Here is a 26656-nt window from a genome sequence, read left to right as displayed (position 1 = left end):
TAAAGTTGATGATTGAATTATGAAGTGATGTGTGTTTGGTTAAAGTATGTTTGCCCGATGCGCGATATTTTTAGATCAGTTCCTAGCCATCTTGGGAGTTTTAGACGTACCATTTTTGGGTGCTGGTACGGCTTCTTATCCAAATATATGTAATCGTTTTATACGTATATTCTGCTATGTCAGGGAATAAGCCTTTTCATAAAATATTTCTACGTGCTTTCACTGTTTTTTTTTTTTACGTTACCCACCACCAACTTCGCTAAGACTAAACAAAAAGTTGGCCGTACTTTTTGCATTTTCCGGTAGGATTTCCCCCAAACATTTTACACGGAGCTCGGGTTAGGCCATAGATATAAGAAATGTATATAAAGGTCTAGATAAATTTCGGGGCGTCTAAGCCTAACATAAAATACGGAATTGACACCTAGCAGACACCGAGGAAGGCACGTAGCCAAGAGCGCGAGCTCTCTTAGCATTTTAGTACTAAGTGCTTGACCTTTCCGCAGGCCGTAGTCTTTAGATACCATCTGTTGGTGACTTTTAGTATAATTTTTAAGCAGGAGACAATGGCTCTCGCGACGATAGCACGAGCTTTCTTACCGATAGATAGCGTCTTATAAGGATAGCCTGCAGAAATTACGCGTTTCTGCTAGCTGTCACCTCCGTATTCACTCCCTTTGAAATATTTTATCTAGACCTTTAAATACGTTTCCTATATCTATGGGTTAGGCTTTGTGAGAAATTGTGACTTCGGAGCTCAAACTGATTTTAATTTATTTTCAATACTAATTAAATGAATTATTATTGTAATACTCATATCAACTCTGTGAAAGTATTGTTAATACTTAGATATTTATTAGCTAGTATTTTATGATAAACAATCTTTACCTGATACACTACTGTGGCTGTCAATGAAATGTTAAGCCTTAGTTCACGAGGCTAAAACTGTTAAAAATCATCGAAACTATGCTCAATTTTTCGTAATTTTAAATATTTAAATACTCTCCTTTTATGACTAGTTAAGTAAACAAAATACTTTTTATACTTTAAACATTTGATGTAACAAATTTAACAATATCACTTGGATTAATTTTAATTCGCCGTGTTTTATAAATACTTCCACTCGGTAGCAGACGACATACCGAACTCAAAGAGTCCGGCGAGGGTAAAAATAAGGAGTAATTAATATACCGTTGATCTAAATCACCCTTGCAAAGACAGTTTTCCTTCCCCCTCTTACCGCAACGAATATTTCATGGTGAGGTCTATTTAAAAATGGGCCTAAAAAGTCAGAAAATTTCAGGGAATTAAATTTTATCTTGACACTATTAAGGTAATTTTACTCTAGGTTTATGACAAATTCTATGATTATCGTTTATTTCCTTGGACGTTTGGCTAGTTTTTTCAAACATAATTGCAATTACCTTTTTACTGAAATATCCCTAAGTCCATTTAAATTTATTAATTTCTGATAAAAGTAAAATATAAAATAAACATTTTGGCCTTAAAATGTTAGGAATTATCTCTTAAAATGGTCCGGGAAAACCGGGAATAGTCGGGGAATTTGATTCTGAAAATTATGTGGCAACCCTGTATTTATCTTTTTGGGTAACAATCTTGTGGCGTGATTTACGAGTATTTATAGTGGATCACATAAATTCACATCACGGTCACCACGTTTAACACAAGGTAGATCTGATTGGCGCTACTTACGTTAAAAACAAGTCGTAGCGCGTATTAGCAGACGATTTTTCGCTAGTAGAGGCTAATGATATTCTCAGGTACCTGAATACGTTCTTATTCCGGTTTAATATTAGTAATATTATTATATTATATTATATTATATTATATTATATTATATTATATTATTATTAGTAATATTAGTTTAAACAAATGCGAGGGTGGTACCAGAGGGGCTAGTATTCTTTCATATTCTCAGTTACCTGAATACGTTCCTGTTCTGGTTATATAATAATTTTAAATAATAGTATAAAAAATATATTTAAAAATAATGCTTTTCAATATGCACTCGAAGTATCAAATTAAATTGGCATGGTCCTCGGCTGTATCATAAATGCGGTGTTTCATTTATTTATGTTTTGTTAGGTCGTATCTAAGTACAAGATTTCATAAAGAAATGTTTTGTTAGGTCCTATCTGAGATGCGATATTTCATATAGAAACGTTTTGCTAGGCTACATCTAAAACTTTATTTCATATAGAAACGTTTTGCTAGGTTGTACCTAAAAACTTTATTTCATATAGAAACGTTTTCCTAGGTTGTACCGAAACAATTAATTTCATATAGAAAAGTTTTGCTAAGTCTTATAAGAAACACTTTATTTCACATAGAAACGTTTTGCTAAGTCTTATAAGAAACACTTTATTTCACATAGAAATGTTTTCTATAGAAAGTTTTGCTAAGTCTTATAAGAAACACTTTACTTCATATAGAAACGTTTTGTTTCATATAGAAAGTTTTGCTAAGTCTTATAAGAAACACTTCATTTCATATAGAAACGTTTTATTTCATATAAAAAGTTTTGCTAAGTCTTATAAGAAACACTTTATTTCATATAGAAACGTTTTATTTCATATAGAAACGTTTTGCTAAGTTTTATAAGAAACACTTTATTTCATATAGAAACGTTTTATTTCATATAGAAACGTTTTGCTAAGTTTTATAAGAAACACTTTATTTCATTTAGAAACGTTGTGCTAAGTCTTATAAGAAACGTGCTAATTCATTTAGTAATATATTGCTACATCGTATCATAAGCTACAAAAACGAATTACTACGACAAAAAAACATTAACAAACCTTAATTTTATTTAAAATTACCATCGCTACCGAAATAAACCAAAACACGAATCTAAATAATCAAGTCATTGCAAATCGTTTAAAAACCTATAAAAAAATCCACCTTATCTTAATTAAAGTCTAATCTCATTTACAATTAATTTACATTAACTCCACCGAAGAAGAAAAAACATTAATTACCTCAAATATCTCTGCAAACAATCGTCGCAAAAACGGTGTCCACACGAAGTTATTTTAACGGGCTCTTTCATGGGGAATCGACACAACAGACAACGGAATCTTTTTCTCATCGAACTCCTAAACTTAATATCGAAACCCGGCATATTTGCCAACAAAGTTTCTCTTTTTAAAAATAAAACGGAGTGAAAGTTAAATGGATAGCGTCGCTTGTTTTTTTTTTACTTCTGTTGATGGAGAGACGCGAAAACTGGCTTGGGGTGGTGGTTTTGGTGCAACGCGTTTTTGCGTCTCGCACGGCTGGCGCCCGGATCGTTAATGATAAGTCTCGAAGCAGAAAAAACCCGGCTACCCTCAGAAGGAAGATTTCAATCTACTCCGACGATGCTATATTACAGCTGTTGGTAATTTTCGTCCAAAGTTACCAAACGTGTTTTATATATCTCTTTAATTCATTTGCAAAGGGTCTAGATCACCATACATCCAATAGAGACTCGTTGTATTTTTATAAACTGCCGTAGAGAAATTCTCTTCGTGAAACGAGGATAGTTTTTTAAAAGTAGATTGCGAAGACATCTTTTGACAGTTTCTATAAGGTTTAAGATTTTATGTCGATATTAAATAAAATAAATAAGTTAGTACTTAGTTAAAATATTTAATATTTTACGAATTAGAGTTTTGAAGGTTCTTATTAAATTATCATTTAGTTAAAATATTTTAGAAATTATTATGAATAATTATATCAATTGAAAAATTCGTCCCGAATTTCAGCTAGGTCCTCCCCTTCCGTACCTTGAATCAAATCAAAGATTTCACATTTTTGCCACCAGGTTTAACAAAATCTAGGGGTGATTAGCAGACAATGTTTCGATTTAGTCTCTATTTCTTTCGATATTTAAAAGATTTATTTCCCAGTTTTTGTTTCTCGCAGAGCCATCGCGCCCTCTATGTGGAAGTAAAGGAAACTTTTTTGTTTGAAGGGCCACATTAGCGTTTGAAAATTAAGAGGGTAATTTATTGTGGCTTCACTCTCTAAACCCTTGGTTCTAATAAAAAAACGGTTCAATTACGTTTTTAGACACGATAGGGCTAACGTCAGTTTATCTACAGCGCGGTTTGCTTATAGCAACCATTCTTAAATTATTATTAAAGTATGAAAATAAGTTCGAAAAAATACAATTATATAGATTTGCTTTTACAATTAGCCTTTTCAGTTTACATAGTGCCACGTAGCGGCTAACCCGAAAAGCTCATAAACAGAGGGATTTTCATTTGCTAAACAAACGATAAATCACAAACCGTCTGTTTAGCAGATAAAAATCCAGTATGAGCTTCTCGCGTTGGCCGCTACGTGGCTCTATGTAAACTGATATTGCCAATTGAATTATAATTTTTTTTTTAAATTATCCTATTTTGAAGATTGTTTTTAATAACCGATACTTAAAAATGCCACTAGAGGTCTCTCGAATAAGAAAACATAAATGAATCGCCCAATAAACCTCTTTGAAACACGGTAGGCCTGGTCTAAATCAGAAGCTTCTTCTTGTTAAGTCAAGAAGCGCTTAAAGGGCCACCGAATCGTTTGAATGTTGAGGGGGGCGCTATATAATCAAGTGTTTTGAGATGCTGGAAGGTATGTCTGAGTCACGTGACAAAAAAAGGAGGAGCTAAATATAATACTGCATGAATTTTTAAAATGATTCTGGGCCGTTTTAACTAGGGCTTACTATTATCCGTATAAACGTGTCTACGTATAAACGTATTCTTAAGTGAAGTACGTTTATAAAACGGATAGCACTAAACCTTTGTAATTATCCGTTTACACGATTTATTCAAAACGTATAACCGTATAAACGTTTTTTTTTTTCGTTTAATGGTTCAATCGGTTTTCCATTCAATCGATTATTCGTAACGTTTACCCCTGTCTTTCCTGATATGAGTGAAGGAGTTTCTTCTCAAAACTGGACAGTACAATTTTAAACAAGAGCCAATGTTTAACGTCAACTCTCATATCTAACTCCGATTTTGACAGCGGCAATTGGGTGCTGGATCCAAATGTTGGACACAATGGCTCGACTGTTAACGAATTCCATGACAACTCGGGTCCCCCAACGAAGTTTTTTGTCAACCCTAGGGTTGTATTAGCGAGTCGGCTCTTACAATTGGTTCTTATCTTAGGAACATGGAGCTTTTTTACCACATTTCTAGTTATAGAGATTGAATTTTTAACCATGGCTAAGATATGTAAGAGTAAACTATAAGTACACGATGAAGTATCAGTCGTGTACTTATAGTTTATTCTTATTTATGACCTTTCTACTCTAGACTTTCTTTACCAATAACAAGAAACAAGCATGGCACAAGATAGGTTAAGTATAGCAATATATTTCTCAAAGATTATAGAGTAAGGAATACAAAATTTTAACGAAAACCACCACCAATGACATTTTGTGACCTCTTAGACGTATAACAACCTATTCTGGTATAAAAATACCAAAATATTTACATTTTCCGAACTTAAACAACTTCTTTTGGAGGTAACAATGTTACCAGCCGTGGAGAATGTGCGCTCTGAACTTGCTGAAGTGGCAGGAATACATCAATATTTGTTCGCAAGTGAGGCTAGTGCGGAGAATTTTTGAGCGCGCGCTTTCCACCACTCTAAGTGGTTCAGATCGAACCTCAGTTGGGGTTCTGATAGGTATTCATCAAACTGGCTATCTTCATTGGCCTGCGATGGACAGGGGTCATTGTAAAGGTACGCTAGGGCGGAGGTGTGTGTGGCCTTGGGCAACTCGACATCCATTTTCATTACCTCGGAGCTCTTGCGCAACATACCTCGGACATATTCCCGAACAGCTTGTCTAACTTCAGGTGTTTCATCCGCGAGGTCTTTGTAGCGTGGGTCCAGAAAGGCCGCTATGAGACGTGCGAGAACTTGCTCTTGGTTGTCGCTTGTACTTATGTAGATGGTTGCATATGGTTTTTAACTACTTTTGTAATTAGTGGTCGAACCATGGACGTTGGTGAACTCTTATCACCACAAAATATAGTAGTTACCATTTGCAGTGGTTTTAGAAGGTCTACTAATTCGGCAATTTGTGTCCACTCTCTCTCTGCTATGTCAAGCTTTTCAGCAACTGCTCTGGTTGTGAGTGTTCTGTCGGTTAGAACAGTGGTAATGGACAGTCGATTCTCCAACAGACGTTGTAAAATTTCAAACGTCGAGTTCCATCTGGTCTTAACGATTAGTATGAGTTTCTGTTTTTGAAATCCTAGCTGCACCTGTTTCGTCTCCAAAGCTAATGTTGCCACATTTGAGGGTCGAAAGTGTCCAACTATTTTAGAGGCTTTTTGGCAGACATCAACGGTGGTCTTGTGCTCAAGAGCCTTATTAGCAGCAAGTTGAATTGAATGTGCCGCACAAGTGAGCCCACCTTTTTCTTTTATGCCAAGGCTACTCATGTCACGAACGGCGTTGACCACATTTACTGCATTAACAGTCACAACAGTTATGGTCTTGTCTAAGATGTTCCACTCTTTCAAAACGTTTTCCATGGCGTTGCAGAGGTTCGCCGAAGTGTGACGTTCTTCCATAAGCTGAGTAGTCAATGTAAAGGACTTTGGTGTCCACTGGTTGTCAATTAGATGAACTGTCACCGTAAGGTATGATTGTTGGGCTCGTGAGGTCCAGCAATCAGATGTGCATGTAACATTTTCAACCGCGTCCAACTCCTCTTTTATTTGACATTTCACCTTATCGTACAACATGTCCAGCCTTTTTTTTAGACCAGACCCCCTACAAATCTTAAAACCGGGCTCCACAGTTTCCATGAACTGAATAAAACCCGGACACGATGCAAACGAAAGTGGAAGCTGTGACATACCGATCATCTTTGCAAGGGCTTGATGAATACTTTCGGTACGGTCTTGAGAACAAATACGTCTACGAGTCCCTGTAGAAAGGCGCTTGCGTTTAAGTACTGGCGCAATTGAAAATGATTTGGAAGCACTCGTCGACGGTGTGCTGGGTAGATCATCGATTTGGATAATATCTCCGCTCTCGTTATCGCCCTTTCTAGTAACGTCGTCCTTAAAAAAATGCGTTAAATATTCCAAATACACATTGTAGTTTCGACATCGTTTACGCAGAGCTTTGTACAAAAGTAACTTACTTCTGGTTTAATTCAGCTACTGCGCCAAGATGGTCACTCGGAGATTTGCCGTGAACCTTCTTTACATGGTTTCCGATTGCCCCTGTCGAACCTCCTTTACACGTGAACTCATTGTTGGTGTAGTCATCACAAATAATGCAAAATGCCGTGTCACCCTTTCTTTCCGCGAATTGCCAAACCCAACTTTTTGTCTTGCCCATAACATCGACCGTTACAGTGCACGATTTATAAATTAATATTTTCCAACAAAATTTGCGTTTGGAAAAAAAGGAAACGTAAGACCTCTGTTATTTAAAGTCAAAGTCCTATTGTAGATCAAACACCGTTTGGAATGGTTAATAATTATTGGAAAACATGTAGATTTCATTAAAAAATAAGCTCTGGTAACATCCAAGTTTTTGTACCTAACCTTTGCTACACAGCAGAAACACGGATTTTCGTTTAAGATAAGCGTGTCGATAGGTCCGTGTAAACGTATCAAACTACACGGGTACATGTGAAATATACGTTTATCCGTTTACTTTTAAAAACACGGCGGTTTTGTAAACGGTTTTTAAAACGTTTACACGTATAACCCTAAACGGATATAGAAACACGGATTTGGGCAAAGACCCTAGTTTTAACGCGCTTAAAGGGTTCCATCAGCCTCGTATTAAGGGGAGAAACTTCCGCCCCCCCCCTAGCCAGTCTGGATTTTGATTTCGATTACCACCACTAGAGGGCACACGTTGCGCTAAACGAATGTACGATGACCGCGTAGTATTCCTCCGCGAGTTCGCCAGTCTGTTTTAAAATTTTCGGTTTTAACAATGTCGAGAAATGAAATTAATGGTAATAATAAAATACATGATAAAAAATCGATCACTTAGATAATTCGTTGAACAAGAACAACTTTCCATATTAATTCTAATTAAATTCCAATAAAAGCAAATTATGCCAAGGTGACAAAAACTCCGTCCGAATTTCCATAAATGACCACGTGTTTTGTAAAGTTTCGTATTACCACAAAATTTGTCTCCTTCCGCTTTAAAAAAAATAATGCTATTTCACCCCCCACTTTAAACTATGACAACAGTACTCAAGTTGTCGCGAGGATAAAATAACCGGGTGTGGAGTTTCATCCTCTGATAAAACCTGACTCCCCCACTAGTTTTCTACTCCTGCAGGCTTTATTCTTCCAACGCTTATTAAGGTCTCATTTAAAGGGCAACGCAAGTGGTCATGCAGGGGGGGGGACTATGTTTTCTTCAACAAGCCGTTAATAGGTTTTCCAAGGATGATTTTATACAGCGCGAAAGCCTTATTCTCCTTGGTGTAACCACGTGGCGCAACTTCGCTCTCATTCGCGAATTTTTCGATTTTCTTCGCTGAGTTAGCTCGCAATCAACGAACCCAGGAATTTAGGCCTAGCTTAATTTATTTATTACGGAGAAAAGAACTGGGTTAGTTTCCGAGAGTTGGACTTTGATATTTTCGATTTAACAATGTTTTGGAATATAATTATTTGTGAATTGAATATTTTTAATAATGGAAGTTGAAACATTAGGCCTTGGACGCGGTAAATCTCTGCCGCTAGCCTCACATAGGATTAAGAAAATTCAACACCACACACACTCCTATATCCCGTCTTCCTTAACAATTTCCCTATCATTATACCCCGACAGAATATTTATCTTTTTTTATTACATTTATTTTGTAGAAGTTTAGGATCCGATTTGTCGGTAAGCACGGAGACTTCACTTTCCTCGGCCATTTTCGCGACTCAAGAATGCATGGATTTTGCGTAAAAACCGCAAGAGACGCATTTATACATAATAAATTCGGCAAATATGGTTCTGCTTTTTTTACAGAGGGAAAGGCTATGGCAGATAGCGCATGCGCAGTCGTTCTTTTTATCTATAAGATAATTTACCCCCCTGCATGGTCACTTGCGTTGCCCTTTAATGTGTAAAGTTTGCTATAACCCTAAATCCTAAGCGTTTCGACATCTTAAAAAATTTCGACTTGTAATGAAAACCCAAATATGCTCTATTTTGTTAACATCTACAATAATATTAATTTTATCATTAGAAAAACCTTATAAGGAACCTAGACTGATTATCCTAGATTGTTAGGTATTTGTTTATCTTGGCGCCCTTAATAGCTTTCCAAATCAGTTCCAAGTTTTGTCGCTAGGTGGTGTGAACATTAAAACAATAGGGCGCCAAAACTCAAAGCATTTCCTTCATTTGTGGTTCTTGTTGCGCTCTAGAAAGTGGCGCTTAAATTCGGGCCTGGTGTTATTTTTAGAAACTTAGCCTTTTGTATCACTGCCGGAGTTGTTCTTTCGGTTAGAACTTCAAAAGGGTGAGCATTTAAATGTTTTTTACCAGTAAAATGAATGAATTAATGAAAAAAAATTTTAATGAGTAGGCCTTTCTTAACGTTAGGTATATGGTTGGCTTTCGTAATCATCCTAGTCCGTTTATCATAGCCTACTTGATAGTCAGTTGACGGGATGGCATTTCTTCCACGCTCACTAAACTTGCTGAAATTTAGACTTTTATTAATACGCATTAGGTTTCTAGATGTATTGTAGTCGTATTTAAAACTGTGCCACTACTTAATTTAACAGAAGTAGCATGTAATAAGAGAAAAGATAAAGGGAATGAAACCGATTTAATTCTTCTCCTGGCTAGCGTAAATTCTACAGTCGACGCGGCCTTATTTTTAATCAAGACCCGTGGATTCTTGCCAAGTCCATTTGTCCAGGTCGGCAAAGTTAAAACGATTTGGCCTGTGATAAAATGTTTTGTTTCACGAGCGAATTTTTAAAGAGTTCTAAGATGGTTTCGATCGCAATCTAAATAATGCGAGTTAAACTTATAATTTTTAGTCATTAATAGCTATGGTACCTTTCAATAAAATACTTGTAATTCTTTCTTTTTAAATATTTCGTTTATTGTATGCGCCAAGTAGATAAAATAAATGTTTGTATTTTAAAATCAGCGCTATTATTAGTTAGTAAATCTAACGCTTCTGTCACTGTCATCACAATCATTTTAATTCCTAGCAGACGACGAAATGGCGACTACTGTGGTTTCGTCGCGTTACACGATGTTGAGAAATTGTTACGCCGAAAAAGATGATCCAGAATACCTTTCTTTCGTTAGATTTCACAAATCACAGCTAGTTTCTGCCGCGATTCCTGAAATATTTTGGAAAACTCTGTTCCGAAAGCTTCAAGACACGGTAAATTTCATTTCATGCTTGTTTTGCATTAGTTACAGCTAAGCCTCGGCGTGTCACTTAAAGCATGTGTGCTTGTAGTTTGCCTGACATAGTATAGGGTATGGGAAACCCTTTCGAATCCTATAAATAGAGTGAAGTTCTATCTCAACTCCCTTCACACGCTCCATTTACTTCTCAGAGTCGCATTCTGGTTTGTCACTTAAAAATAATTAGTTTATTTTTAACCTAATCCTCCCTGTCTCCTCAGATAATGTAGCAAGGCGCGCATATTCACTAAATCTCATTGTTTTCTCTGAAAATCTCTGTATCAGCAGATAAAACTTTCAAACTCTTAAACTGGCATTCTGTTAGTGCCAAGATTGTTTTGATTTAGCGCCAAATATTTATATATTTTTTTATAATATCAGATTTTTGATGCCGGGGATACTTTTAATCTAGTTCAGGTAAATTTTTCATTTCAACACTTTAGTTGACTCCGCTATGAATGACTTAGTTGTTAACAGTTTTTGATTAACAGATAGAATATGAGGATGAAAGTGATGATGAAGATAATACAACTGCATGGAAAGTTATTGTAGTTAACGAACAGGGTGTGTCAGCTAATGATAAACACCAGTAAGTGTGTTTTTGATGTTTTACAGTTGAATTTACAATTGACTATTAAAATTCTTGCTTTACTTGGTTTTAATTTATAACATGGCCTTATTCCAGTACTTTAAACCTTGTTTATCGTAGATAGAAGTTTAATAAAGCAAAGTTTTGATAGACTAATTGAAAAAGCATTTACTAAATCTTATTTCTTTAATGAAATTTTACCGGAAACTCTTCTCCGTTAAACCTTTGCCTAATAACCTTGAATTTCTATGTGCCAAAAACCTCTCAAACCAGGTCATTCAGTTTATCAAAATTCTTAATCAAACCATTATTTTATAAATTTTAGAATATATTTAATTGACCATGCCTGGACTTATCGAGTGAATAATGCCAAAGAGCAACTGCGACAAATTCCAGATTTAGCTGATAGAATGGCTCATTTAATGGAAATTGAGACTGCAGATAAATCTGAAGATGAAATTATTGAAAGCGTTTTAACCAATATGTGGAAGTTTAATCAGTGTTATAGCTACGGAGGACCCTTTGTGGTAATTAAGTTTTTACTTAGTTAAATACTATATTGTAATTAAAAGATTTTAATTTTTTAGGAAACTGAGAATGCAGTACCAATATGGTATATAATGGATGAGTTTGGTTCTCGAATCCAACACTCTGACGAGGCCACTTTTCGAGTTGTTCCTTTCTTATTCCTCCCATCGCAAATTTCCTATTCATTGCTCTTTCCAATTAAAGACGTTAATTATGAAGATGAAGTTACTCGCGACTATCTAGAGGGTCCAATAAAAGATGCATTAACTCGGAAAGCTTTAGCATTACCGTGGATTGAAGCTGATTTCTGTGATGTAGATTATAATATTGGCGAGCCGAGTGAAGATTTTCTGAGGGTAAGAGAAAACTCTTAAGAATGATTTTAGGGCTTCTCTTAAGCTTAGTTGGGATTAATGGTTAAGACGAACCAGTTTAATTTTAAAGTTTACGGAAAACTTTGCACAATTTGTAAATATAACTGAATTTTTCAAGAGTGGTCGAATCGAAGAAAGCCTTCCAGATTTGAGTTGCGAAATCCCACCTGTGCCTAAATCAAGGAAACTAAAACTTTATGCTCGATACAAGGTTATTCGTGATTACTTGAAGCACCCTGCATTTCAAATTGTCAACAATGACAAGGATGCGGACATATTGTGGCTAACGTATCACTTTAAAGATTACGAGTATGTTTAGCTCATTTCTTTTATTAGTGTTATGACAATAATTACCATATATTATGACAGAGACTTAAGTCGCTCGTCACCTGGAAAACTGGTCAATCAATTTCCTTTCGAACATATAATAACAGTAAAGGATCTTTTGGTTGCAGTTTCCCGTAGAGCAGCTGACCAAGGGAAGCCAATAATCAATAGTGAAACGTTAGAATCTTCTCCGGACTGGCTTCCCACAACTTACAACTTGAATACTGAGCTTCCACAATTTGTTTCTTACTTTCAACAGAGGGAAAAGAAGTGTGTCATCTACTACTTCTAGTACTTGTTGTTTCTATTATTTTATTATTTTAATCTATTGGTAGAGGTTTGGAGAACTACTGGATATGTAAACCATGGAATTTAGCAAGATCACTCGATACACACATAACTAACAACCTAAATTACATCCTAAGGCTGCCGTCAACAGGCCCTAAGGTAATTAAAGGCTTACTTATTTCTTAAAGTAGCTAGTATCCTTATTGAAATCAGATGGCCTAGCCGCTTAGTTGCTGACTGGCTCTTTCTTAATGTCAATAACATAACTAGACCAATACGCATTTGTCCATGGGAAGATCCTTTCACAGGGGTAATACCATTAAAGGCAGTTATTTAAATACCTTTATTTTACTAGATGTCGCCAACCGTCTGCTAAATAGAGGCGACGGTTGCTTTAAATTTTCTATCATTGCCACCTGTATTATGATAAGGCTCTGCTATTAGAGATGACCATGAATCTATCTGGTTCTTCGCAATTAATTGGGATTTAGTTATTGTTTTCCCGCCAAAAAGTTCAAATTAACGCAATCTAGTATAAGTAAAAACATTAAAATCAACCCACTAATGGCTTCATTAGAAATGTTCCTATTCACGTAAACATTTTGAATTGGTCTCTTACAGTAACATTTTACCATTATATTGTAAATCAATTATCCACTTACTATAGTATATTTTACCTAATTATTATGGTCCAGCAATGTTTTGTCTTTTTGTAAAGGAATTTTCTCTTTTCTAGATTGCTTGCAAATACATAACAAATCCAGTTTTATTTCCTCGCGACGATGTTGGTTTGGTAAAATTTGATCTAAGGTACATTGTCCTACTCCGAAGCGTTAATCCTTTACGTCTTTACGCCTATAGCAAGTTTTGGCTGCGTTTTGCCAATAAGTAAGTTCTATTTGTTTTTGGAGATATTCATCTCCAACATTATCCACCATCATTCTCAATTTATAGGCCTTTCTCACTCGACGACTTTGAAGATTACGAAAAACACTTCACCGTTATGAATTATGGAGCTTCTGAGCTGAAGAAAATGCTTTGCGATGAATTTATCGAACAATTTGAGAACTGTTACTCTAATTTTAAATGGGCCGATATCGAGGTCTGATTTATTTTTTAAATTCATTGATTATTTCGAATTATCGTTTATTTTTTATTTGTTTTGTAGAAGGAAATATTTAAAATGTTGGACGATGTCTTCAAAAGCGCAACTAGCAGGGACCCTCCTTGCGGAATTGCTCCTAATCCCCAGTCCAGAGCGATGTATGCAGTTGATATTATGCTTCAATGGAATAAAGGTAATGGTTTATAACTTCAATTTTACACAAAATATACTGAAATCTAATGTAATTTAGAAAATTCGCGAATTCAACCTGTTTTGCTGGAAGTGAACTGGTCTCCAGATTGCAATAGAGCTGGTCAATATTATCCAGAGTTTTTTAACGACGTTTTTTCTTGTTTATTTTTGGATGAATTTGAAAATATTGTTACTATACACAGTTAATTAAGATATTTTTGATATTTGTATATTATGATGCAAATAAATTTGTTCCATTTTACATTGACAATTATTCATCATAAGGAAAAAGTTAGGGAATTTAAAAATGGGCCTTAAAGATCAGAATTTTAAGAATTTGTAAAATATCAGGGAATTCAATTTTATCTTGCCACTTTTTTACTTAATTTTACTCCAGATCTATAACATATTCTGTGATTATTAGTTAAAAGTTTTGCTAATTATTTTAAAGTTGCAATAACCTTTGTACTGAAATATAAATTTATTTAAAGTTCACTTCTGATAAAAGTAAAAGATAAAAATTGTCTAATTTTGGCCTCTAAAAGTCAGGGAAAATATCTTAACATGGACATGAATTGGAATCTGAAAATATTGTGGCAACCATGATTTTTCAAATTTAACATAAGTATGTTGATTAAGTAAACCGAAGTTTTCTAACGGAAATTTATCACTACATACTCGGTACTCCACTTTCAATATGCCCTTCAATAAAACAACTTCAAGGAAATTGAAAAGAAGTAATATTTCGAGAGCTAGGACCTGCAAATTCATTTTATATAGTTTTTGTCGAAGAACTACGTACCCTAGATTCGAAATCAATCTCCTTGCACGTAAACCCAGGCTCTTACCATAGACTAATAGCGTTTTCCATTTGATGGCTCAAGATTCGCTCCGTATCTGTCTCTGACGTCATAAATCTCGCCCCAATCAAAGATAATTTAAACTCGTACCCTAGATTCGAATACTGAGAGCTTTCCCATTGACGGTTTTGTTACGAAGCGTTTACCCTTTTCCGGCACGTGACCTCAGAAAAATCGGGCTCCATCGGTTGCGGTAAGGCGCCATAGATATAAGAAATGTATATAAAGGTCTAGATAAATTTCGGGGCGTCTAAGCCTAACATAAAATACGGAGTTGACACCTAGCAGACACCGAAGAAGGCACGTGATCAAGAGCGCGAGCTCTCTTAGCATTTTAGTACTAAGTGCTTGACCTTTCCGCAGGCCGTAGTCTTTAGACACCATCTGTTGGTGACCTTTAGTATCATTTTTAAGCAGGAGACAATGGCTCTCTCGACGATAGCACGAGCTTTCTTACCGATAGATAGCGCTTTATAAGGATAGCCTGCAGAAATTACGTGTTTCTGCTAGCTGTCACCTCCGTATTCACTCCCTTTGAAATATTTTATCTAGACCTTTACATACGTTTCTTATATCTATGTAAGGCGCAAACAATGGAGCGGATTTTTTCTGAGTTCCAGCGGGAAGTGGGTAAACGCTATCGGCAACGCGCGAGACAGTGATTTCGAATCTAGGGTACGAGTTTAAATTATCTTTGTTAAAACACCCTTTTGAAACAGGGCGGCTCTACATTAAGTGACCTCAGCTGACATAGCATACTTTATCATTTCAGAAATTATTTAAAAATGTATTTCTCACCCTGCTATGGAACCCGATTTTTCCGACTTCCGGCGCGAACTCAGTAAAAGCCTCACGAGAAAACGCGCTATCGAGAAACGCCGTAATTTCGAATCTAGGGTATCTGTGTTGAAATAATGGAAACTTCGCCAAGAAATAATATTTACGAGAGCCAGAACCATAGATATAAGAAACGTATATAAAGGTCTAGATAAAATATTTCAAAGGGAGTGAATACGGAGGTGACAGCTAGCAGAAACACGTAATTTCTGCAGGCTATCCTTATAAAGCGCTATCTATCGGTAAGAAAGCTCGTGCTATCGTCGCGAGAGCCATTGTCTCCTGCTTAAAAATGATACTAAAGGTCACCAACAGATGGTGTCTAAAGACTACGGCCTGCGGAAAGGTCAAGCACTTAGTACTAAAATGCTAAGAGAGCTCGCGCTCTTGGTCACGTGCCTTCTTCGGTGTCTGCTAGGTGTCAACTCCGTATTTTATGTTAGGCTTAGACGCCCCGAAATTTATCTAGACCTTTATATACATTTCTTATATCTATGGCCAGAACCTGCAAGTTACTGTTTATATAGTGGTTGTTGAAAATATGGATACTTTTCACTTGTACGGTATGCAACAAATGTTTAATTTTAACACATATTAAGGCTTAGCAAAAACACGACGTTCTGCTTACAGGTGATAAGTTTACATTATTTCATCATAGACAGTATATATCCCTAAGGGGACGAGAATACGCTTTGATTTTTAGACCCCCACCACAATCGCTTTGCGGCCAGCTGCAAGAGTTCGTGTCGATGCTAGGGCCCCAACCGAATAAAGACGGCCGTACTTTAAAAACGGGAACTTTCAAGGTCATTTGAAGCGCTTAGAAGATTACGTGTTTCCCCCCCTCTTTCAAAAACAGCGTCAGTGAGAGAAACAGCGACGTTAATGCAGTGGAAGGTAGGCGATTTCTCGTCCCCTTAGGGATATATACTGTCTATGATTTCATATAGGAATATAAACAGTAACTTGCAGGTCCTGGTAACTATCGAGCGTCATCAAAGTTGGCCGTATTGGACTATGGCAACGATCTTAAAATTGAGATTCCATGGTGCATGCACGATTTTTAAAAACCTTGTGACAGTACTATTATTGTGGGTGTGTGGCAAGTTTCGTAAAAAACTGCGTGTGGGTGTGTGGGTCCATTTTTTTGTTTTTGGAACTTTAAATTTGGCACTCCTAGCCATATACACCACTTTTCTTTATTTTTTTTTTCCCTTTCCCAACGCAAGTTACGCAACGCATAACGCATCCCATTTTGGCTTCTACTAGGCTGTCTGCTCTGCTAATTTCTCATGTCGAACACATTCTCACCAAGGCTAGTAAATTAGGTTTATCCCAAATTAATATTTCTTTAAATTTATAAACTGTAACATATCTATTTATAAAATAATTAAACGTAAATATGACTCGCTATTCGAGAAAAAAGACGCATAATGGCTACAAAAGATTTGCTAAACAGTGTAAAACTAAACGAAAACTGAAGGACTTGGATCAGATTGACCATGATCTAAAGCCTGATAACGCGGAGAAACTGTTAAATCAAGAGGTCGACTTAGATGTGCCAGGCTCTGCTCAATTTTACTGTTTACATTGCGCGTAAGTTAAACGAAGCATTTTGAATCCATACGCTATACTTAAAATACATTTCCATTAAAATTTCAGACGTTATTTCATTGATAATCAGGCTATGACCCAGCATTTCCGCACGAAAGTTCATAAAAGAAGGTAATTGAAAAACTAGAATTTCTAACTATTAGGCCAAGCGAGTAAATTTCATACACAACCAAAATACATTTCGTAACTTAATATTTATAAATCGCAAGCATACCTGAAGCTTTCTTTCAACTACAGCATTTAGAGAAATAAGTTGCATAATGTTTGGGTGCACAATTTAATTCTATAGAAGTTGGTTTATTAATTCGTGCAAGATCTAGGTTATGAAGAAAATGCAGGTGTGATGATGGTTTAGCAAAACATTTAGAAAATTAATTTCTAAAATATTTTTTTGACAAATCCAATGTTAGTTTTAGCTGATTATAAAGATTTAATATCTTGGAGTAGAACTCTCTTCACTCGGGGAAACTAATCACGGAGCAAGCAAATATGAATAATAAAATCTTTAAAATCTTGTAGATTAAAAGCCCTAGAAATTGAACCATACACGATTGAAGAATCAATCTCTGCTTCAGGAATGGGAAACTACATCGCTCCTAAGAAAAGAAAAATTGTAACGCAAGAAGCTAAAGTTACTGAAATGGAATAAAAAGTTATATTTCGACTATTTATTTTTTTTTGTTTTTTAAAAACATACACTTAGAGGTTATTAATACATTATTTATATTTACAATATTGTCCCTTATTTAAGCAAATATATTGATATGTGCTTCAACTTTCGTTTTTTAAGAGATGTTAAGCACCTTTAGTTTCAAAAATAATAGCCGAAAAAAATAAAACCTTAGTGAGATTATCTGAATTTGCAACATTTATTAAGCTTGAAGCAAATATAGTTTTAATTTTCAAGTATAAAATGGTGCAGGTATTTAAAACTACCATGCCAACTCTATGTAAATCATCAATCAAGGTCAATAAAATACACAAGTGGGTGGAGTAGACTAAATGACACTAAAACCAGAAGTATATAATATATTTTATGGAGTGAAATAAACATCTCCATTTACCACTTCGCTTGAAATACATACTTTCGCAGTCTACCACTTATTTCTTTCAATGCATTTCCAAAGAGAGATCTTGTTGTGATTTTCTACAACCAGCAGCACAATGTAATTTTTACATTGTTAGGCAGAGTTATACACATGGTAGCTGTGATGAGGTGTGCAGTTTGGCAGAACATTCACAAAAATTGGAACTCAAACTTAGATGAAAACTTCTCATAAAAGAGATATATAATATATACTTCTGGTTAAACTACCTCAATATTTTTTCCTAGACTTAATATAAAAGCCGAAAAATTGCAACTTTTGCTGTGCTAACACATTCACACGGGCCAAAAAACTTAAAATAAACTCTTAATGAAAGCACTGCACAAACTATAAATTATAAGAGTATAATATGTATTGTTAATAATCATCTCTATAATACATTGACTGGGCAATTGTAATTCTCGTTTATGTACACTTTTTTATCACACATTTTAAAATCCATTACCTTTTAAATCTTTATATATATATAAAATGAAATTTAAGTATTACGAATAATCTTTCAAGGGCATGCTATGTACATAATTATATTTCGAGGCAAACGTTACCACTAAATAAATATTTTTGGTAAAATAATAATTTGTACAGTTAATAGGAGAAGTTTTTTATATTATATTGGATCTTTATATTTGGTCCATTAATGTTAAAAGAATGACTAAAAAAGACCCCATTAATACACGTAAATTTTTAAATAAAAAAATTAAGCATGTTACAAAATAAGTTACTGTAGTTCAATTTATAATTGATTATTGTAATGTCAATGAGCAATTATTTTGTCTTTAAAGATTCTCTGGAAGTTAAGATAATTTTGGCTTACGAATTTTTCTTTCTGGACTTACCAAATGCCCCAAAAGATCTAAGCCTTAGCTACCAAGGCTTAAAACATTTATAGTTATTACTAGGTTTACAATATAACTAAGCCTTTGTTATGAAATATTTAACGCACTGACTTTTAAAGAGCTTTGGCTATATTTGTTCCCAACATTTAAACTATGATAGTGTAGTAATATATTGCGCCTTAGCTACTAAATTCTTTAACATTAAGCCTTGGCTACCATAAAAGGCATTTTTAATAATCTATAGTATTATATATAATTAAGCCTTGGTTGCCAAGTACTTAAGCCTTAGCAAATTTTTCAAGCCAAACTAGGCTTGGAAAAAGATTACCATGCACATATCGGTGGAGTTGCTTTCAAATTTACACAATTTACAGTTACACTTTCCAATATCAAATCTTAAAAATTCACTTTTCTGAGTCTTTCAAGTTGTTACTGGGACATTATTACTCTACTAATTAAAAGTCGTAATTTTCTTTAAACATTACAGTAAAAGACATTCTGCAGATAAATTCTGCGTACCATAACTGCGCAGTCTTTAAATGTTCTTGGGCAGTTTAATAATGTTCTCTATAAAATCTGATTTACAAAACCGGGTTTTCTTTTACATGTATATGAAGTTTTCCAAAAACATTTAAGGGACCAACAAGAACATCGGAGATTCTAGACCTAGTTCTAGCACCGGACAAAGTTCTATTTGCTCAAGGAACATTTATGTACAGAATAGGTAAGCCTACAGCTGGAGTTAGTAAGCTTTGAAAATATTTACAAGCTTTTTTCGGAGGGTTTTCATGAAACGAGTATTTATCAATTTCAATAAAAAAATTAAAACCGAAAAATTAAGAAAATAGCTGTTAGACTGCCGAAATGACTAAACCTTGGCAATGAAAACTATAAAAATTGTAAAATGTAGTATTAATTTTCCTTATTTAGCTAAGCCTTGGTTCTTAAGCCTTGGAAACTTAACAAATAAATACCTAACCCAATTGGCAATTTGATACTAGCTCTTAATACTTGCCATATTAGTACTAAATCTTATATTAAACCCCATGAGACCATAAAAATCGAATATTCAATAAACATTACTAAGCCTTAGCCATTGGGTTCATCAAAACAGCTATAAAATTTTTACTATCTCACAAGTTATTCGTAGAGAAGATGAGGAAATTAACGGCGGAAGAAACTAACACATTTCTTAGCCTACTTGAGAAAAATGAGGTCGTGATTCTTCATTAAGAACTCTGTGAAATGGTTGATGTGCATTATCGACGACAAGGACGCTTGCTGTTGACGTGCCCAGAGTAAATTTGGCCCAAAAACGATTGCTAAATTGGAAGCAGTCATCTTGTTTAAGTCTGAACGGTCCTCAACCTGTAACAATTTTATTAAAAACCTATAGGAAATATAAAATTACGCTTATTTTTACCTTCACCAAGAACTTTATAACGTATTTCAGAAGTTCATAGTTTTCCTCGGGAAGTTTACCCAAAATTAAAGACTTAGCGACTGGCAACTTATCAACACTGTCAAGCTCTGAAAGGATAATTTAATTTGTTTTAAAACCGCATTAAAATAATTTTTAATACCATTTTAACTACCTTGAAACTTGAAAATATCGTCATAGAGATCAAATGTTAAAACTGGCTCTTCCAATTCTCTGAGAAAGGTCTTTAAAATGACAGCTGGAAGATGGATATTGTCATACGCCTCAAAGTCGATGGGTTTTCCCTCATCAAAAAGTTTTTGAACTTCCTTTACTATTTTAGCATTAGCGGAACGTCTGAATATTCCTTCAGTTTCTAACGCTGTAAAGGAGGAAGTGGTTTTATATTTGAAATTTAAATAATTTGTACAAAAATTTCATATTAATTTTACCATTATCATTATCAAGAAAGTCTATACACTGCTTCACCACTCGAGGAATTGGCGAACCATTATTGTGCTCTTTGATGCTGCAAAATTGTTTATTTTTAATTCTTATTAATAAAAATGTAGGATTGAGTAGTTTAAAATGGTACAAACTGCGATAATGGAACTCTAAATTGTTGCGTGTCAAGAAGTTGCGAGCCCTGAATTGACCCTGTGCTAGGTGAAGGCGTAAGCCACGTTCCCTTAGCGGCTAACTGTAGTTTTTTATCGTGTCTTAAAAGAAGTTGAACAACAAAATTTACTTCATTTTATTCCTTTAAAGAAAAAGTTAAAGTACTTACTGAATTACAACTTCAGGAATCGCTAACTGGTCAAAGTGTAAATGTTGTTTAAGCTCGGGTAAATAATTAACATACATGACTTTCTTTCCAAATTTAACACTTATAGCGGGTTTAAATATTTTCCAAACGATTCGTATGAAATTGGTGGGATGGACTAGGTAGAGAGCTTTAAGGTTCTTTTTATATCTAAAGAAAACAACGTAGAAACAAATTAATCTATAAACTCTAAACTAACAAGCGTCAAAAAAACAATTACTTTCTATCGAAGGCTTTATACGCTTGCCAAAGCCAGCTAAGAGAAGGCTTATTTTTACTGTTAAGTCCATAATGGAAGTAGACTAGGGAATAGTCATTTTCAACAAACTGATTGAGCGTGTACATAAGATACCTGCCCAAAAAATATTACTCTAATTTTGAAAGAACAGCAAGAAAATTGGCAAAAATATTAAGCCATACCTTAAAAACCTTGCATGGTTTAAGACCTTATTCGACGGCAGTCGACAAGCTGATATTATTATAACTTTTCTACCATAGGAGTCATCTCCAGCCACCTCCACGATGCCATACTTGGCTATATCTTCGAAATCATCCAAGTTAAACTCGTCATCAGTCCTGGGATCAAACTGCTCCCCCAAAACTTCTTCAAAGTTTTCATCCATAATTCCATCAGACATTGGAGATTCTAAGTAGTTTTCTTCTAATTCCTCTTCTTTTTCAAGACATATTTCTTCATATATTAAAATATTAGTTATTAGAATAATATATATTTTCGAAAGCTAAAGCTAGTTGACCACTTCTGTGATTAAATTTTTCGTAATTAATACCTTTAGTATGACCAAATTATCACAGTGGTTAACAAGCTTTATTGTTTTAAGCTTGGCTAAAGCTTTGTTAAAATCAAACCTCATTAACAGTCTGTTAAAGTACATTGATAAATTAAATATGTTTAAACAGAAGTCAAATGTAAATACACACATGCACAGTCAAGAATCCACAAATCTTTGTGTTTTGGCTTTTATTCAATATTCCAACCGCAAACACCAATTTCACATTTACCAAACAATAAAACCTCAGAACTTCATTAGAGGTCAAATAGCTTTAATTTTAAAATACCTATGATTTTTTTCAAACTAAATTGGGCTACAATGTATGGAGTTTACTGGGACTGATCGAACTATAACTTGGGAAAAATTACCATTTTTGTAAACCACAAAAAAACTAAATACAGCATTGGAGATTTTTGAAAACAATCCCTATAAAATTTAAATTTTACTTATTCTGCCCAAGAGAGCCTGATTACCTTTTGTTTTTAGCAAATAAACAGAAAAGGTTAATTAATCATGCAATCAACAGTGCAGAAAAAGCGCAAACTAAAAGCAAAATGCTTCAAGCGAGTGGAGGGGGAATCTGATAGCTTACCTTCGTGAAACGAAAAGTGCTGTACTGCGAAGTGAGAAAAATTAAAACCTTCTTTAAATTGCAAAATCGTGTTCGTTCCGATTATCAGCATTAGTATATAAGCCTAGCAGTGTTAACTACTATATTATGTGCAGCTAAAAAAATAAATTGTTCCAACACCGTAAAACCAAAAGTACCACCACCATAAACTGCATAAAACTACCGCAGAGCCAAAACAAGTTCTTAAAATGATTGAACTGAAGAAAACATGGTAGCAGTTTATAAATAAACATTATCAGAATTTTATAAGATACCTCAAAGTGAATTTTATAAGATACCTCATAGTGAATTTTATAAGATACCTCAATGTGAATTTTATAAGATACCTCAATGTGAATTTTATAAGATACCTCAATGTGAATTTTATAAGATACCTCAATGTGAATTTTATAAGATACCTCAAAGTTAATTTTATAAGATACCTCAAAGAGAATTTTATAAGATACCTCAAAGAGAATTTTATAAGATACCTCAAAGTGAATTTTATAAGATACCTCAAAGTGAATTTTATAAGATACCTCAAAGTGAATTTTATAAGATACCTCAAAGTGAGAAGTATTCATAAAAACGAAACATGCCTTCGCAGGTTTGAGGCAATTTGAATGGATATGAATTTTCCCCCAAATCTAATCCCATGACAGATATTTATTTTGGTAAGGCAACACAGTGGTGTTGTCTGATACTTGCCAATGGTGTAAAATAGCAGACTTAAAATTTTTTAGTCAGAGCTACATATTATCTCATACGATAAAATGTTAAGAAGACTACATTTTGATTAAAACTAAAATTGCATTATTTTGGCAAGATAACTTTTTTTCTGAAGGATAGATTATTACTACTAGAAATTTAACTAAACAGTAGTATCAGATAAAACAAATCACTGCTTTAGTTACGTAACTGAAGTAATACTTTGTTTTATCTTATTCTCAATACGTGCGTAGCCAATTCCACATTATTAAAAAGTAGTATCCCTTAAACAATATTTATTTTAAAGTTATTGGCATTTAAGAGCTCAGGCCACATTGATAACACTAACCCACCACCATAATGAAAGTACCATAAACTTTAAACAAAATTCACCATGGCATATTGTAAACCATTTATTTTGTTTAAATAAAAAAACCCCAAATGCCACAAACCTTTAGCTGCACTAGTGCTACGTTCACCCATATTGAAAACTTTCAACTTCAAACTAACACTTATATCTTATTTACTAATACCCCAGTATGGCAAAACTAGCGCCTAAAAGATTAAAATCGTTGACCTGTTAGGAAGCCGTACAAAAGTAATAGGCAAACCCTAGATAAGAACCCACAGTGAGCCTGGCTTAATTATTTCCTTGGAGATAATGTTTGAAAAACCACGGCATAAATTCTTACCAGCAGTTGCAGCTTGGACTAGCTCTGTATCATCAAATTCAAGTGCTGGTTCATAGTCACAGTCGTGGTTGTCTGGGACACTATCGCTGGTTTCAGATTTAGTTGACTCCCCTTTAGAGAAAGAAAGAAAACAATGCTTGTAGCGTACAGGAAATCAACGTACAGGCGGATTAACAATGATGTTGTAAATAATTCATAGATTAGAAAGATCCAAAGTCTGATTTAATGGATCAATTATAGATATGCTTTATGTTTACTAAAATCATTGCGTGTGGAAAGGTCCAATGATTGAATGTAAGTGTTTTATCTTAAATTATGTAAAGAAAATGAAAATTTGAAATACTAGAATTAGGTTTTATTTTGAAATTTTCGTAAATATACCACTGCAATTGATATTTTTATTAAATATTAAAATTTGGGGTACTATTGTATTCTTTGGTAAGCCTTGCACATAGTACTTAAAATTGCATATAAAGTGAAATTTGTATTTATTGAAATTTGTGTGAGATTGAAAAAAAATACTGTCTTTTGGTATGTACATTAAACTACCACATGTTAGTTAATAATGTGAGCCATAATATACTGATTGGATTAGTACAGTATAGCCATTAGATTTAAAATTAAAGTATAACTTAATTTATTAATTTGAATAGTCCTGCAGTTCAGTAAAGTAGCCAAGGCTGTTGTACAAACGAGTGTGCTCACCTCTCATAATATAAAATTACTCAAAATAATTATTTTAATACATTTTAATCTCTTGTATGCCTCCACCCTGACTCAAAACACTAGCTACGCCAATGATTCAGTCTTATAATAAAATCACACTTGGATTATCAGAAGCTTATTTCAGGTTTAGCGTTTAGTGGATATCTAGGGATAAGAAGCTAAATTTTACAATCATAGAAATGTTAAATATCGTGATTCAATAAATAAATATATGATTATTTTATCAATTAATTTAGGTTCAACCACCAAATAGTAAAAATAAGCCTTAATTTATTAATAATTTTAAGTTAAAGAAATCATGACTCAACGGTAGTGATCCGATACCCATAGTTAACCGAACAATGAACTTACAAAAAACCACAACACACTTTATGGAAGTTGCTTTTTTACAGGATTTTAGCTTGTGGTTGCACAAATACCCTAGGTCTATGGCCAGTCAAGCGTAAATTTCATTAACCTCTTGTTTACGGTTACATACCACTATATTTTTTGACAGTTAGGGTAAAACCATCATTAACAAGCGTGATTAATTACGGTTTACTCTTTCCGAAAGCCTATTATTATAAATGAGCTTAAATGGGTCAATGAATATATGGTAGAAGAGACTTAAAATTTAAACATAGTATTAAAAAAAAACACCCAAATTTGAACTGGCACAATTTATATTAATGCCAAGGCTAAACTCACCCGAAAATCTTCGTTCCATTCTAGGTCCATTTCTTTCGGATTCCGCGAGATCCATTGATTTAAAAGCTCATTCGATAAAAGCTACGATACATATTGATAAAATATTACGCATTGTATTACCATTATTCCGAAGACAAGTAAATTAGAAAGGTAAATATTCGCCAGCTAAGCAACAACGACTCCTAACATCCGCCATTGTAAAACGTTTTCCTCCATTGATGAGGAAGTGAGGTCATATCCGTTTCCGGTCCCACATTTTGGATAAATGAGGATCCTAGCGTTGAAATTTGTGTTTAAACGCGGGAAATTTTGGAAAGCATAGAATTTTCAGATCGTTACTAGTTTACTAGTGACAGTTGGTGGTTTCTTTTCGCTTGTTTCGGGATTTCGGAGTAGGGTAAGAAGAGTAAGGCTATGACGTCATTTTACTCCGATTCTGTGGTGGCGATTAGTTTGAGTCGGAGTAAAAACGTTTTTCCAATATGGCCGGCTGTGGCCTTTTTAGCAGATAAATTCTGGCTAGCAGATAACAAAATCGAATTTACTCCTTTACACCACCTTTTCAGAAGGAGTAAAAAGAGTAGCCCTAATACTCCGAAACAAGCTAATAGTTTATGAGGTGGAGTAATTATCATCCCCGGGACCCCGGAGCAGGTGAATAACACTTTTTATGATATAAAGAGTACACTTTGGGTCCAAGAACAGGCGAAAAGAAACCACCTACAATAACTCCCTTAGGTAATTTACCTAGCTCTCATACCGATACTTCAAAATGCAATCGTCCTCGTTGCAACACATGTGCTTACAGTAGTTCTGACTTGTTAATCAAAACACCAAGATCGAGGAGGTTCATATTATCGTACAACATCTAACCTCAGTTACGTCTTGCTAGGAGCAAAGATAATTTAAACTCGTACCCTAGATTCGAATACTGAGAGCTTTCCCATTGACAGTTTTGTTACGAAGCGTTTACCCTTTTCCGGCACGTGACCTCAGAAAAATTGGGCTCCATCGGTGGCGGTAAAGGCTAGCTCCCACTTGGCGAATTTTCGAGACGAATAAAATTTTCGCACAACGAAAAAAGATGCGTTTTTTCGGTCGTTGGGGAAGCGCTT

General features: G+C 34.6%; 4 protein-coding genes across 6 annotated transcripts in view; 2 read left to right on the top strand and 2 right to left on the bottom strand.

Annotated features, from left to right (window-relative positions):
* Positions 1–5802, bottom strand: part of LOC149958700 (TNF receptor-associated factor 4-like) — a 32810-nt gene extending 27008 nt beyond the window's left edge. The window contains exons 1-2 of the mRNA XM_090167241.1: positions 5678–5802; positions 3000–3161 (exon numbers count right to left, since the gene is read on the bottom strand). Of these exons, the coding sequence (XP_090023367.1) occupies positions 3000–3161; positions 5678–5802 (287 nt within the window). The remainder of the gene's footprint in view (positions 1–2999; positions 3162–5677) is intronic.
* Positions 5803–9350: 3548 nt separating this feature from the next.
* On the top strand, positions 9351–14093 carry TTLL12 (Tubulin tyrosine ligase-like 12). Its single transcript, XM_090166059.1, has 13 exons — positions 9351–9517; positions 10224–10402; positions 10810–10845; positions 10920–11017; positions 11343–11544; positions 11605–11901; positions 12038–12228; positions 12289–12516; positions 12582–12693; positions 13271–13422; positions 13489–13636; positions 13703–13832; positions 13890–14093. Exons 2-13 carry the CDS (start codon positions 10235–10237, stop codon positions 14036–14038), a joined length of 1911 nt encoding a protein of 636 aa, XP_090022185.1. The 5' UTR covers positions 9351–9517; positions 10224–10234; the 3' UTR covers positions 14039–14093.
* A 2686-nt stretch (positions 14094–16779) lies between these two features.
* LOC149958698 (zinc finger protein 593) lies at positions 16780–17811 on the top strand. Its single transcript, XM_090165007.1, has 3 exons — positions 16780–17124; positions 17191–17253; positions 17662–17811. The coding sequence occupies exons 1-3, from the start codon at positions 16931–16933 to the stop codon at positions 17789–17791; spliced, it is 387 nt and encodes a 128-aa protein (XP_090021133.1). The 5' UTR covers positions 16780–16930; the 3' UTR covers positions 17792–17811.
* Positions 17812–19618: 1807 nt separating this feature from the next.
* On the bottom strand, positions 19619–25767 carry LOC149958697 (rho GTPase-activating protein 8-like). 3 transcript variants are annotated; one of them, XM_090166055.1, is made up of 11 exons: positions 25542–25767; positions 24129–24239; positions 22711–22758; positions 21748–22018; positions 21548–21679; positions 21292–21477; positions 21104–21223; positions 20957–21033; positions 20680–20886; positions 20508–20614; positions 19619–20452 (listed from the first exon to the last, which is right to left on the bottom strand). In XM_090166055.1, exons 1-11 carry the CDS (start codon positions 25594–25596, stop codon positions 20282–20284), a joined length of 1485 nt encoding a protein of 494 aa, XP_090022181.1. In that variant the 5' UTR covers positions 25597–25767; the 3' UTR covers positions 19619–20281. The 3 variants fall into 3 exon arrangements, with proteins under 3 accessions (XP_090022181.1, XP_090022182.1, XP_090022184.1); XM_090166056.1 differs by having other exon boundaries at positions 22711–22734; XM_090166058.1 differs by lacking the exon at positions 22711–22758 and having other exon boundaries at positions 25542–25765.
* Between the last annotated feature and the right edge of the window lie 889 nt (positions 25768–26656).

This window comes from Leiobunum rupestre, chromosome 2 (assembly GCF_980474605.1).
Source record: "Leiobunum rupestre chromosome 2, qqLeiRupe1.1.hap1, whole genome shotgun sequence".
Classification (NCBI taxonomy): domain Eukaryota; kingdom Metazoa; phylum Arthropoda; class Arachnida; order Opiliones; family Sclerosomatidae; genus Leiobunum; species Leiobunum rupestre.
This window is presented reverse-complemented; position numbering and strand designations above follow the sequence as displayed.